Source organism: Lissotriton vulgaris, chromosome 6 (assembly GCF_964263255.1).
Source record: "Lissotriton vulgaris chromosome 6, aLisVul1.2, whole genome shotgun sequence".
Classification (NCBI taxonomy): Eukaryota; Metazoa; Chordata; class Amphibia; order Caudata; family Salamandridae; genus Lissotriton; species Lissotriton vulgaris.
Window position 1 is genome coordinate 566,571,212 of NC_141694.1, and position 15,783 is coordinate 566,586,994.

Consider the following 15,783-nt stretch of genomic DNA (forward strand, 5'->3'; position numbering starts at 1 on the left):
ATTGCAACTTTTGAAAATAAAAATGTTAATCAGAATCAAGGGAAATGTAAGGGTAATTTTAACAAACCAAAGTTAACAGGTAATATTGAGGAGCTTAAGCAGAAACTCCCATGTTTTAATTGCGGCGAAATTGGACACTGCAAGCGTGAGTGTAAAAATCCACCCAGAAATTTCAAAAATACATCATTAAATCAGCAGCAACAGCTACAGCGACAGTTAGTGAATCAGCAGAGTCAGATTCCACAACCGCCTCTCCCAAATTGTGTTAATACGCAGAGATACAATTCTGAAACAGGATTCTGCGGAGGTGAACAGGTAAACAGATCACCAAGAGTGAATGTGTTGAATGTTACCCAACAATATTTGTTGAAAGAAAATGATGTGAATGAGTCTGATGATTACTTATGACGGTGCCTGAGAGAGGAGGAAGAGTGTGTGCTTGGAGCCACTCTTGAGGTAGATCAGTCCGGTCCATTTGTTAATGGTAAAGTGAATGATGTAGAATTCACTTTTCTTGTGGACACTGGTGCTACCCGTTCTACTGTTAGATAAGTGGAAATAGAAAACCTGCCTCTCTCTGGTGACACTATCCAAGTAATTGGCGTATCTAATCAACAGATTAAAACAGATTTAACAGAACCAGTTAAAGTTGAAATTGGTAAATTCAAAGACAAACACAGATTTGTAGTCTGTGACAGCAGTCCTGTAAACTTGTTAGGGAGGGACAACCTTTGTAAGATGCATTGCAAAATATATTGCTCACCTGATGGCATTGAGCTTCAAACCCCAGAAGAAGAGGATGGCCTTTATAAATTAACAATGTTAATGGTTGAAGCAGAAACAAAAAGGATGTACCTGAAGAATTAAAAGACAGTCAATTCTAAAATTTGGGATTTAACTGGAGACGAAATGGGTTTGATGAAACATGTAGACCCAGTTCAAATTACGGTAAAACAAGGAGCAGATTTTCCAAACATTCCTCAGTATAAAATGAAGGCAGAGACAATTGAGGGTGTTAATCCAGTAATTGAAAAATTTATAAAGCAAGGTGTTTTGAAAGAAATCTAGAGTAGCCCATGTAATTCACCGATTATGGGAATCAAAAAGCCAAACGGAACTTACAGAATTGTTCAGGACCTGAGAAAGATTAATCAAATAGTTGTTCCATGTTGTCCGGTTGTACCAAACCCAGCGAAAATTCTTTACCAGATTCCGCATGATGCAGAATGGTATACAGTTATAGATCTCTGTAATGCATTCTTTACATCCAGATAGCCAACAAATTTTTGCGTTCAGGTTCCAAGAGCATATGTTAGCATGGTGTTGTATCCCTCAAGGGTATACAGAGAGTCCATCTATTTTTAATCAGTTATTAAAGAAATCCCTGGAAAATTCTGATTTGCCTGGTAAGTCGACATTAGTGCAATATATTGATGGCCACCTTGTTGCTGCAAAAACACGAGACAATTGTGTGACAGATAAAATTACTCTTTTAAATCATTTGGCAGATGAGGGACATAAAGTGTCACCTGCAAAATTACAGTTTTGTAAACAGGAAGTAAAATATCTTGGTCACAGGATTTCAAAGGGAATCAGACAAGTGACAATTGAAAGAATAAAAATGATCCAAGCAATGCAACCTCCAAAAACACAGAGACAAGTTAGAATGTTTCTAGGAATGGTAGGTTATTGTCGTCAATGGATTAGTGGTTTTTCGGTAATTGCGAAACCATTACAGAGACTGACAAAAGCAGACATAAAAGACCTGATTATCTTAACAGAAACAGAGTTAGAGGCTTCTGAGCTTTTAAAAAGAAGTTTGTGTGAAGCTCCAGCATTGGGAATGCCGGACTATGAAAAGGAATTTGAGCTGTATTGCAGTGAAAGGGAAGGTTGTGCATTATCAGTTTTGATGAATTTAAATCCTTCCACATTGTTGCCTGATAGTACTGTGACAGAAATCAGAAATGAGAACGATGTCGATCATGAGTGTCTGGATGTTTTTGAATACTGCACCAAACCTAGACAGGACATAAAAGACGGTCCTTTGTCAGAATCTGATTTTGTTTACTTTGTTGATGGCTCATGCTTGAGGTCGGAACAGAGTGTTCTGAGTGCAGCATATTCTGTCTGTACAGTTGCAGATGTGGTGGAAGCCTCTTGTCTTAAAGGAATTCGTTCAGCTCAAATAGCAGAATTGATTGCTTTAATTCGTGCATGTGAAAAAGCAACGGGATTAAAAATTACCATAGTGACGGATAGTCAGTATGGGTATGGCGTAGTCCATGACTATGGCCAGCTCTAGTCTCAAAGGGGTTATTTAACTTCTGCGGGAACACCTATCAGAAATGCAAAATTGATCAAAAGATTGATCGATGGCATTCAGCTGCCAGAGAAAATTGCTGTAGTAAAATGTACAGCGCACCAAAAAGGTAACGATTATATGACCAAGGGTAATGCATACGCAGACGAAATTGCAACGTTCTGCGCGAAAAATAATATGTCCATTTATCGGGAGAAAAATGATGAACATGCTTTGAACTCACTTATGCTAATATCTGTAGTTGATACATGGCAAGGAATAAAGGATTTACAAGATGAGGCAGATGATGAGGAAAAAGACACATGGTTAAAAGCAGGTTGCAGACAGCGAGAGGAAGATGGCATTTGGGTTTACAAAGATGACAGACCAGTAATGCCAAACTGCAGGATTGCTGACATGGCCAGAATGTATCATGGTCCAGGACATTTAGGCAGAGACTCAATGATTAGGCTGTTTAGGCAAACATGGTTTAACCCAAAATTCAGAATTATTGCAGAGTCTTTTTGCCAGAGGTGTTTGATCTGTCAATAGAGCAATCCAAACAGGAAGACAGTTGTAAGCTTGGGAACCATAGGACGGGAGGGTGGTCCTTTCACCAGGTTGCAAATGGATTTCATTGATATGCCTCCACACAATAGACTAAGATATGTCCTTGCGATTATCTGTCTGTTTTCAAGATGGGTGGAAGCATTTCCGACTCGCCATAATGATTCAGTTACTGTGGCAAAATTGCTTTTGAGGGAGATCATACCTAGTTATGGATTTCCAGTGACGGTCGAGACAGATCGCAGCACACATTTTGAAAACAGATTGTTGCAAATGATTTGTGAAGCACTTGGTATAAAACAAAAGCTGCACTGTGCTTACAGACCAGAAGCGTCAGGTGTTGTTGAGCAAGTCAATGGTACAATCAAGAATACGCTTGCTAAAATGTGTTTGGCTACAGGAATGAAGTGGACTGATGCACTTCCACTGGTCTTAATGTCTCTGAGAAGTACCCCAGATAGAAAAACTGGTTTAAGCCCTCATGAAATATTGATGGGCAGAGTGATGAGACAAGCATTTATTCCAGTAGGTAAAGTGCTTAGCATTAATGACAGTGCAATTATGGACTACTGTAAAAACCTGTCTGACGTAGTGACTTCTGTGTTCCATCATGTAGGAACTGAAGTACGTACAAGAGAAAAGGAACAGGCTCATGATCTTTTGCCAGGAGACTGGGTGAGGACAAAGGTTCATCGGACGAGAATTTGTCTAGTACCCAGGTGGCAGAAAGCAAGACAGGTAATTCTTGTTACAACAAATGCAGTAAAGTGTAAAGGTCTGAAAAGGTGGATCCATGCGAGTCACACCATTCGAGTGCCACCACCTGAGAATCCTGATGAAGAAAGTGACACAACAACTGATTCAGATTCTGAAGAGGAACATGAGAGAAATCCAGATCCTGAAGATCGACAAGTAAGACGACATCTAGAAAATTCAATTGCGAATGAGACTTTGAATGGTAATGATCTAGAAATTGTAGTAGTAGATTCTGATAAAGAGGAAGATCTACTAGAAAAAGAAGCAGAAAAAGAGTCTGAAGTGAATCAAGATCAGGAGAGTATTGAAAAGCAGATTGAAAGCTCTGGAAGAAGGGACGAAAATTCTGAAACTGGTGGTTTGGAAGTAATTCAAGAAGAAGAAGAAGAAGAAGAAGAATTACCGAGTACCAGCTATAAGGATGATGTTCCTAACAGAGTGAAGCTGCCGAGTAAAGAAGTATCTAGATCTAGAATTCAGATCTCTGACAGTGAAACTGATGAAAGTGACGAAGAATCTCAAATAAAAGAATTCAGGAAAAGAGCGTGGAAAGCTGAATGCAATCATTGTGAGCCTAAGAGGAAACTCTTTAGAAAAGGAGATAATTGGCCAAATGAAAATGAGGGCCTAAAGTTCAAACTTGTTAATAAATCAAAAGAACAGGTTGACGAAATTTCGAGTCAGAAAAATGATTTAGAAAAGAAAAGCCAAGCAGGAAAGAAAATAGAAGTGATTAGCAGTAGAGCAGAAAGAGTGTTAAAACCGATTCAGAAGTACAAGTCCCCTGAGTGGACTTACATTATAATTCCACCAGTAGTGGAAATTAGCAGTATTAGCAAAGAAGAGGTAGATGACACTAGTGACAAAGATTAAAATCGTTTTCAAGTTAGTTTAGGCTGTTGTTGACAGAAGGTCGAAGAAAATGTGTTAGGTGACACAAGGTCGAAGAAACTGTGTTAGCTGGAAAAACACAATGTAAGACGAAAGGTCGAAGAAAAGCTGTTAGTGGTTTCTAAAAAAAAAAAAAAAAAAAAAAAATAGGGGGGTATATTTAGTGATTTTTGAATTTTAAAATTTTTGTTTTTGTTTTTTCTGAAAGGCTTTTGTCTCAAGTAAAAGATGCCTAGGCCTAATAATAATTCAAGATGTTCTATTCTAAGGAGATGTTGTAAAATGTCTTCTATTTGTGTGATTCTAATAATTTTGGTTTGGCTAATTTTAGCTGTCATTTTCCCATTAGGGATTGACAAGGAGTTGTACAAAGTTAATATGACTAGTAAAGTTGAATCTAAACAAGTTATTCATGATGTAGTGAGTAACACTAATAGAGTCATTGAGCACAAACCAGAGATCCACCAAGATAGATCTGTTGGTGATTTTTCTAGTAATACCTTTTCAAGGCTTTTAACAGAATATGTTGAAGTAATGAATGTTAAGGATTGTTATATTTGTGTAAAACTTCACGCTTCTTTTGCAGAAGGGGTCACATACAATATGCTGCCCCTCACTTACGGTGTTACTTGTAGTGTAACAGCTAGTTTGTTTTATAAAACTGGACGTCTGGAGTATTAATACTCAGACTATGACAACATTTTTGCAAACTTGAAGATTGATAATAGCTTGAATAAACTAAAACATGCTAAGCAGATGAGGGAATTTTTTATAGTAACTAATGAACTGACATATGAATATACATTTAGAAATAATTTAACATGTAAATTGAGAGCAGAAGAGAAGTCTCTCTTAAACATGGTTGAGGCGAGAAGAGCGATTTACAAAAGGAATGAAATGCTGAAACAAGTCTAAGTTTTGGCAGAGTGAGGATGAAAAGCTGAATGGCAGAAATGAAAATGTAGTTATACACATAGATAAACCTGTTAGTGGAAAACTGTGCATTAGGAGAGATAACACCCAATTTGACAATTTCCTTGTGGGAGCAAGTCAATGTGAGGATACCTATCACATCCTTGGAGGGTGGGGATTTAAAGGTGGGAAATATCCAATTTTTCCTGGAATTTATTTTGTTTGTGGGAATAAAGCTTACTTCAGTCTTCCCGACCACTGGTACGGGACTTGTTATATTGGTTTAGTTTTTCCAAAGATTTTTCACATAGATAGAAATTCAGAAGGTTCATTTGAAATTGGCAAACACGTGAATAAGTACAAGAGGGAAAGTTTTACAGAAATTTTGGGAGATATATTTGGTGCAATCATACCTATGGTGGGAATAACCCTGAATGCAAATAAAATTCAAAAAGTGTCTACAATTGTGGACAGATTGTCAACAGATACTGCAAGTGGTTTCCAATTAGTTGATACTGAGATTATTGCCATGCGCTCGGTGGTTATGCAAAACCGTCTTGCTCTTGACATTCTTCTAGCAAAAGAAGGAGGAGTTTGTGGGATTTTACATTTTCAGCATTGCTGCACATATATCCCAGATAAAATGCAAAACATGGAGATGATGATTAGAAATATTACAGAATTACACTCAGAAATAGAACCCCAAGAAGAAGATGACTTTTCAGAACGTTTAAGTAAAAGATTTGCAGCAATCAGAAACTGGTTTCATGAGATTGGAAGTTCAATCATTGGTAAAATAATTTATCCTGGATTAGTTATAGTTGTAGTAACACTTTTACTAAAAATTAGTTGCATGATACATAAGAGAAAGAAATATGTGAAGGAAAAGAAGAGAATTTATAAGCTCGGAGAAGAGCAAGAGAAGGAGATAGAACTAGAAGAGATGCGTAGAGCACAATTTGAGAGTTTCAGACAGACTGCTGAATCAAAGGTTTAGAAATACTAATACAGTTATGTTCAAAGCATGGTCTATATAGATGAAAATTTTTCCAGAAAATGTTTGGGTGTGGTTTGGTGATTGTGAAATCACCAGATGAGGGAGTTGATGGAGCGAGATTTAAACTTGCAAAGTTAAACTTCCATAACATAATAATTGTATTAATGGCATGGGTTGAAGAACTAATCAACTTAGTTTTAAAGTCGCACACATTACACGTGGGATTAATATGCTTTTATGTTGCACTTGCAAGTACGTGGAAAATAATAAACTAACCTTGTCTTTTGTTTTGTCAGTATTAAATGCAGCTGTTTAATTAATGGCATGTGCTTTATTATTTATGTGCAATGTGTTTTGTCGTGTCTTTTCTGTGGCAAAAGCTTGTGGAGAATCCTGATGGCCTCAAAGAAGAAGGTTTTTATATTGCTCCTCGCAGGAACCGTTGGGGATTCTTTTAAAGAAAGGGACAAGGTTCGCTTTCTGGAATATTGCGGGCCTTCGCTCAAAGATAAACAACCCAATTTGGTCTGATTTTATCAAGGACATAGATATACTATGTCTGCAAGAGACTTAGTCCCTTGATGCTATTCATATCAATGGCTTTAAAACATATTATGTACCAGCTAGCTCTTCTAAACATGGGAGGTGTAAAGGTGGTCTGACTATTTACGTAACAAACTTGATGGAGGTGGTAACACTGAAAACGTTGGGTTCGAGTAGTAACTATCAAATCATTGTAATCCAGGTGACCCTTAAGGTCGAGGTAATTATTATCAACATGTACAATAATATAGAGAAGGGTTTAGTAAATGATATGATAAATACCCTTAATAAGTTAGTAAGAAATTTGGTGGATAAATCAACGAGGGATTCCATTCCTATCTGGGGAGGGGATTTCAACCATTATGTCTGTAAACAGTACCAGAGCTGTTGTGGCGATCATGAAAAGTATAAATCCGAGAACCAACCTCATTATTCCCATAATAACTGGGGCGACTCATTAAATGACATGATGGCCTCATTTGATATGGGTTTTGTTAACATGCAATGTAGGCCTCCAGTGGAGTTTAGTCCCACGTATGTAGGGAGAGGGCACAGCATGCTGATTGATTTTATCACCATTACCAATTCTCACTCACACTGGCAAACCGATTTTGTAACCCATATGATAGGGGTGAGTGACCATCTCCCACTCAGTTTTGGTATCCATCTCCCTGGGAAAAAAGATTGTACATTGGTAGAGAGGTTGGCCTGGATTACCGACTGTACTTTAAGCAGACAAAATGGGTATGCAATTAGTTGGTCCCAGAGTAACCCAGAGGTCACCAATACGAATATAATTAAACAAGCATTAACATCTGTTAATAAATGCCTTCAGAATGAGGTATCACATTCAGATGTTTTAGACTCCTTCTCTGACATTGCAACGATTATTAAAGCGAACCTACATCGCCCAGTCAGAGATAGCAAACCACGTAGTAATGGGTGTTTTGACTCAACATGTACGAAGACCCATCTACAATTAAGGAGGGCTCTACGTAAAAATCTGAGAAACCAGGCAGAAATTAAAATGTGTAGAACTTGGCAAGAAAGTTACGGAAACGTAAAATTAAGAATGATGCGTGGGCGAATCTACATGAGGCCTCTCTAAAAAGAGATAGTTCCTCCTTCTGGGCAGCTGTTAAGGCACCGTTCTTTAATTCAGGGGACATGGCAAGAATGGAAGTAGCGATAACAGAAGACTCATGGATAGATTTCTTTGCGGAAGTCTATAATCCAGGTGGGGCAGATAAACTGGTAGATATGGGGAGTAAAACCAAGAGGCGACAGGAGGATAACTTTGTTCCAATTGATTTAGCAGTTACAGTAACTGAGATTTTAGACGCCATCACTCAGAGCAAGGGTAATAAAGCCCCGGGTGCAGATGGCATCCCTATAGACCTATTCAAATACCAGATTGAGCTATGGACACCGTTACTCATGCGTGCGCTCGATGCTAGTTGGGAGTTGGGCTTTATTGATACCTGGGCGGATTCCATCATCATCCCATATTTAAAAAAGGAGATCGGGAAAATCCCTCATGCTATCGCCCCATATCCCTCCTGGATTCTTTTATGAAAATTACAGGGAGGGTAATTTTGAATCGCCTGCAACTATGGGCTAAACGTTAACATCTTATCCCCTGTACAATATCAGGTTCTAAACTTCTCGATGCTCTTAGGTAAATATACCCAGGCTAAGGACGGTAAACTTTACACAGCGTTTGCTGATTTAAGTGCTGCGTTTGATTGTGTTATCCATAACCATCTGTGGCAGATCTTGAGGGACATGAAGGTGGATGAAGTGTTAATCTCCTTCCTAAGACAACTTTATGCTGGGGCAAGGGCGAAGGTGAGATTTGGAACCAAAGGTTAATGTACTAAGCCTTTCCATGTAATGCGGGGAGTGAGACAAGGGTGCGTTCAAGCCCCATTTCTTTTTAATTTGTATACTAACGATTTGGAAAAGGAATTAGTGGCTGAAGTACGTGATTCCCCACGGATTAATCACCAACAAATTGTGTCCCTCTTGTATGCGGACGATGCCGTGATTATGTCACGGACCCAAAGGGGTTTACAAACGGCATTGAACACGTATTTAAACTTTATGGATAACAGGGGTCTAAAACTTAATGTCACCAAAACCTTTGTTATGACTTGCGGCAGACCTAAGAATAAAGAGTGTCGCTTGTTTGCTGGAAAGGAGAAAATTGCGCCAACTAAAACTTGTTTAAGAGAGCTACATCTGCACTCATGTCGTTCTCTAAAAAGATGGGCAAGAGACCTCCTGAAATTCTGCTAAAAATTTACCAGGCTAAGTGTTTAAGCACAGCCCCTTACGGGGCAGGTATTTGGGGAATTTCCAATTCTACCCCCATACAAAAAGGTAGAAAATACATTCTTAAGATTTATTTTGGCAACTCCCGCTAGTTCCCCTGTATTTAATTGTCACGCAGAATTGGGTATTCGTTATGTGAGCGGCCTTATCAGCATCCAACCACTCTTGCTCTGGCACAGAGTATGGACATCGCCTGATCTCTTTTTAAATAGAAACATCATCAAGGATTGTATGCGGTTGGACAGGGTCACTAGGATACCTTGGTTGATGTATATCTGTAAATTTTCTAGGGATCTAGGAAGACCCGAGTTCTACCTCCATCCTGATTCATTGTGCAGGATATCGAGGAAGGACTTGAAGCAGTTATGCTGGTACCACGTAGAATCCCTTAGACTAGGAGTGGAGTTAAACAAAAAACTTGTAATACAGCATCAACTCACCCTAGTCTCTTACACTATCCAGCCTTATTTAATTTGGTGTTTGGAGGGATTTGACCGCTATTTATTAACAAGATACAGGTTTGATGTCTTTTTCCGTTTAATCACATTTCCTAAAGTAAACGATTGGGGAAGAAATCTCTGTAAATGCCCGTGCGATAACTTGTCCACCCAATCTACGTTGCATGTAATTTGCTTTTGTAAATTTTACGCGGTCGAAAGATCTAGATGGATTAAACCACTTTTAAAAAAACAAGGCACATGGAGACAATGCCGCCCAGCTTTACTGTTTTTAGTATCTTTAATTGATGTAAATTGTGTGGCCATAATGCTGGGCTTTTAAAAAAGTATTTTAAGGAAAAGGAAAAGTTTAACTAATTTTTAAAACACATGTATATATTTTAAAAATTATACCTGTATGATTCTTTTGCTTGTCTATGTAATGAACTTGTTGCTTTTATGATTTTATGTACTTGAAATCGAATAAAGCTTTTCATTCATTCATATTGCTGCCTTTTTGTGCTTCAGCTAGTTAACATAATTAACTAGGTTAATATTTAGAAGGGGGGTGGATAACAGAATGGGTCTCAATTCTCTAATGAATTACTGTCTTGTGTTTGTTTAAATACTAGTTCCCTGAGAGGCCTTTTGGGCCTTTGCAAAAGATGGCGTTTGTGAAACCTGTCCAGAGAGGAGCCTTGCACGCGTATGATGTGGAAAGTTTTACCACATTGAAAAGAAAATTACTATGAAATGAAGACGTGCATATAGAGCTCATGGTGTTCTAGTCAAGGACAGGAAACGGCAGGATTGCCAATGTGAGGAAGCTATGTGATTGTTACTCGGATGAACATTGATATTGCAACAATCCCGAGGAAGTTAAGATTCATGAACAATAGGGCTAAAGAAGAGCCCGTTCTTAGTTTGAAAGCAATGATGACCTGTATGGTCCGACATTTGTCAGCCAATGGGAACGCAGTTGTCAACGAAAAATGACATTTTTCCTAGTAGATTAGACAGTTAGAAAGGTATAAAAACGGACCCTTAGGGCAGGAGGGGGCTCTTGCTTCCTGATTCCAGAGTGACGTGCTATTGGCCTGCATTTGCACGTAAGGACAGGTGGCTTATTGATCATTTCTTTTGGTGAAGTGAGTTTAGTTCGGGAAATAGAACTTAGGCAATGGAAACTTTATTTTTGCTTTAATTCATGCTGAATGATTTACCTTTTAAAATGTCAGACTAATGTGCCTTCCCTTGACAGATGCTTTCAATATTGCTAATAAAATAATGATTTCTAAATAAAGATTGCTCTTTCCTTGAATATAATAAAGTTAATAAAAATTAGATTTTTGAAATGACAAGCTGGTCTTGTTTATTCATGGTCTAGTTATCATTATTAGATCCTTTCGCCTTTGTGACTTAATTAAATGAGGTCAGATTAAAAACCATGGGGATGTTTAATAGACTACAGATGTATATATCTTTGTAAATAGTTTATGATTAGTGTGTTTAATTAGGTCACATGATTGTTGCTCAAAATTGTCTCTTCAGTTTTTGGGCCTTAGTAGAGATTCATGATTAATGGTAAGTTTTGTGAAGATGACCAGTGATATTGAGACAGTTTTTCATTAGGGGCGCTGGATCAAAAGCATAAACATTCAGAATGACAGTACAACCACATAAGAGAAACTGAACATTCAAACAATCCCAAACCCCGAATTTCTCTCAAAGAAATAGTAATTATCACAACTTACCCTTTTTTCACTCTCGCAAAGTCAAACGCCATCTGTCTGTATGAGAACGCTTTTTCATTCAAGTATCTACTGTAACGCCTTATAAAGGTGGACATATCGTACCCTGGAATAAACATATTCTTATGAAAACTATCTGTATTCATGAACAAGCAGATTGATGTAATAATATACCATATCAATTACAATTCTGAATTTGATGTTCGCCTTCATGTGCTCTTAATTTAGTTTTACAATAAATGTTTTCTGACATGCAGAGTTGGAGAATAATATACCTCTTTTCCAAATGACAGAATACATTTTTGCGAACTCAACAACTGCACCAATCCTATACAAAGAACTGTGAAACTCCCCGCCCACTTCCCCATCTCATATTATACGCTAGTGTATGGTGTGGAGGGCATACCCTCCAGTGTATGACAGACTATGAACAATATATTTCATTTGTGCATTTCATACATTATTTATAGAGCAGAATTTAGCACAGAGTAACACACGGTTGTACTGAGAAGTTGATAAAACTGCAAACTATAGATAATGAAGTGTAACCAAATATGTAAAGAAACCTATCAGGATAGAAAGAAAAAAGCACAATATGAGGTAAAGATAAACCACAGAAGAGGAAGAGAAAAAAAAATTAAAAAATAATCAAACAGTAGGCTTACAGTGTAGCAGTCACATAAGGAAAACAATTTGAAAAATCCAGCTTTTAATTCCTACAACTTTTCAACCTATTCAGAACAATTGCCTTTAAGGTCGTGCAACAAAGTTTAACAAGCACTGGTGATGGAGCTTGATGGTGTCCTGAAAATTGTAAGGGTGCATCATAACCATGGGTAGTCCGCACCCGCATATATTCCTTTGTTGTAATAACCTTTGAGCAGTAGAAAATGTTTAGTAATAACACATGAGAGTGCAAAAGTTAGGAAACGTGTTGTTTTACGTAGAAAGACAACATATTCTTCATGTTATAACATTGTAATACATAGTCTTCGATGTCATCTGTTTAACTCATTTGCTTACATGTAATGTGATATGTATGCTTAAACGTGCACAACATTGAAATTGCGCATAAACTTGATAATTCCATTTAACCTGTAGACTTTTGTAAGTGGCTGCAGTTAACATGAATTCGATGTGCTCTGTAATGCAATGATGTAGAAAGGGCTAAACGAAAGGTTCACTAACGTATTTGAAAGGCTTATGTATTTCATTCTTAGGTTAGCTGAGTTTTGTAGGCTTGAAATGTATTTTCCCTCGAAGGCTCTTTGTGCAGTTGGTAGAATTCATGTATGTGTTGGATTTGTTCTGTTCACATGTTTCTGTTGCAGGTGGAGAAAGTAGTCTTTGTTAGTTAGAATAACATTTTGTTTAGAAGATTTAGGCTCCGGAGGTTGTGATACATTATGCTGAGGAGAGCTGATAATCTTGGGTCAGTGTTCTTTCTCATTGAGGGAGGCTTGGGAATCAAGGTCACGAGCCAAGACTTAGAAGCATTGACGCCACATGGAAAATCACCTATGGGAAGTGTCCAGTGAGATGAGGTGATCTGTGGGCGTGTTTTGCATTTTCATGTTTGTATTAGGGATAGTGTCCCGGGATGGAGAGAGTAGAGAAGGTGTGAGGAGATCGAAGGAGACGGAAGGAGCATCTTAGCACGAGCTCCGTAGCTTTGGCTACTTGACCCATACAACGTGAGTGTACGTCTTAGAAGTCTTCACTCGCCGACACCTTTTTCCTGAACCTGCCTGGGAAATGTTAAGTAGGGAAGTCACGATAGTGGTAGTTTTGGGACAGACTAATGCTTTTTGTTCATTCCTGCCAAATGAAGACCGAACTGGACATGGGGGCAATCATTGCGTTTGTTCTGCTTCTGGAGCTTGTCATTCGGTTTATGATCCATCACATAAAGTTAGCCCGTAGGTTTGGATTTGTATTAGTTACTTTGTATTTCTACAACTTCGTAATGAGGTGCTTGTACATTGTTGTGTTTGGCTTTGTAATAAACACACTAAATTGGAATTCGGAGTCTGTGGTTCTTCAGCGTCACAGGTCTTGTAAATTGTGATTCAGTTTAATGATTTGTTTCTCCCCTCTACACTTCTCAATAGGCAATAAAGGTCCATTGACTGGGAGTTCCACAGTAAATTGGTAGAGGAACTCGAAACTTTTTAAGTGGCAAACCCAAAATATCTGGCTTATAACTGAAACCAAACGAGCATTGGCATAGCTAATAGATCTTGCCTTTGGAACCTTAGAAGTGTTTAGTTAAGCAGTGCAATATACTTAGTACAACAAAATCAACTGTTGCATGGCTAAACAAGTATACGGTCCTAAAGGCGAGACCTATTGGCTATGACAATGCTTGTTTAATTTAGAACATTCTACCCTTAGTGGGTGAGTGAAAGGGAGGATGGACAGATGGATTGAAAGTGTGGGTGGATGTAAGGACGGATGAGGGAAAGGATGGATGAGTGAAAGGATAATTGGAAGAACAGATGGATGAGAAACTGGTTGGTGAGTGAAAGGGAGGATAGATGGATTAATGGATGAATGAAAGGGTGGATGGGTGAATGAAAAAGGATGGATGAGTGAAAGAGTGGATGGATGGTTGAGTGATTGGGTGGAAGGAAGGGCAAAAGGATGGATGACTGGATGGCTGAGTGAAAGAATGGGTGATGAAAGTGAAAAGAAAAAGGGCAAGATTGAGTACAAGGGTGGATGACAAAGGATGGATGAGTGAAAGGGTGGATGAAGAGAAAAATGATTGAAAGGATGGATGCAAGGCTGGATAGATGGATGGCGGGAAATTCTTGAAAAGTTTATTTCAAACAAGCACTGGTAAAGTCAAAGTGTCTGCTTTTGTGTCAGAGAAGCATGTGCTATTCAGCAGTACGTGTTGCCAAAAGCTGTCCTAAAAAGATCTTACCACAAAATATCTTGGGCCACAGTGCCCTAAGTAAGCTAAGAGGCAGAAGAACTCTCAAAGTAGTATTATAAACTTGAGTCAGATGGTAACGTTTGCACTTTAACTGGTGTTCTTAAAAGGCACACACAGCAAAATATTATAGTTGATGCTTTGCACAAAGGGATTGAGTTTTGTTGCATTTAAGTCTCTGTCCTAACAACATGTTGAATTTATGGCATTTGATACAACTATTGAGCTCAAAGAGATAATCACACAAAAAAGGCTGGGAAAGAAATGTCTCACATTGTACAACTGTTAGATGGAAATAAATAGCTGCATTGTGTGGCCCTGAACAGTTGAGGCATTATGCAAAATTAATCCATGTTGGAACATCATGAATTGACTCTTTGCTCTTTGGGAGTGACAGGACTATGCGATAATGTACTTTTTCCCTGTAATTAAACTCTCAATAAAAAAGTGTAATCATCGCTTATATTAGTGCTTGAAGAATAAGTCAACGAGGCTCTGAGAAGGAGTAGCAGAGCTGAAACTGAACCGAGCAGCAGCACTCCCCCCTACAAATCTGAATAACAATGCACTTTTACAGTCAGTCACTGCTTCAACGAGCGCTGCTTTTTCATCGCACTGCTATTTTTGTCATATGGCGGTCTGGAATTCCCATGATACTTGGGGCAACCCTTTAGACCGAAGGTCCCTCATCCAGCGGCAGGGGGCGCCTTATCTGGACCAGCAGTGGGACTGTAGAGCAGAAAAGCTAAGCCGCATTTGTAAAGGCCTCCAAGAGGCGCCCCTCATTTCCATTCCCCCAGAAAAGTTATGAAGAGGGGAAAAGCGAATGTGCTCATGCGCGCAGGTCTTTGTTCGCCTGGGCCTATGGGTGCATCTGTGTACGTCTGATGGGGGTGCTAATGAGTTAAGCTATTGACTGGTGGAAAAGTCTCTATCTTGTCCCGAGGCATCCCTTGATCTCTTTGTTGAGCCAAACATTTAAGGCCCTATTAAATTGTCATTCAGGAAGTGCCCCTCCAATGATGCCCCTAGAGAACAGGAGAAGGAAATAGTAAATAAAGGGGGAAAGAGCGCAGGGAAGAATTGGGCAGCGCAGAACAGGGAAGGCTTCGTTGTTGAGAAAGGTAAAAATCTCAATTGAAGAAAAAAACTTTTATATGAACCCAAGCAGAAATAGCCTTTAAACAGCTTTGTAGTCATCCTCAATGTAGGCTTTTAATGTTTGAAATTCATCATTTCCGAAAACGCCGTTTGAAAAGAGCCAGGTACGCTCAATGGCTGTTAAACAACTATTACGCAAGCGAATATAGTCAATATTTTCCACTACCCATAAGGAAATACCTTTTTGTTTCCTC

General features: G+C 38.6%; 1 protein-coding gene across 11 annotated transcripts in view; it reads right to left on the reverse strand.

The window, feature by feature from the left end:
- Positions 1 to 15,783, reverse strand: part of SNAP91 (synaptosome associated protein 91) — a 742,345-nt gene that overhangs the window by 504,119 nt on the left and 222,443 nt on the right. For all 11 annotated transcript variants that reach the window (XM_086926569.1, XM_086926565.1, XM_086926568.1 and 8 more), the window contains exon 5: positions 11,494 to 11,596. In XM_086926569.1, coding sequence (XP_086782695.1) covers positions 11,494 to 11,596 — 103 coding nt within the window. The remainder of the gene's footprint in view (positions 1 to 11,493; positions 11,597 to 15,783) is intronic.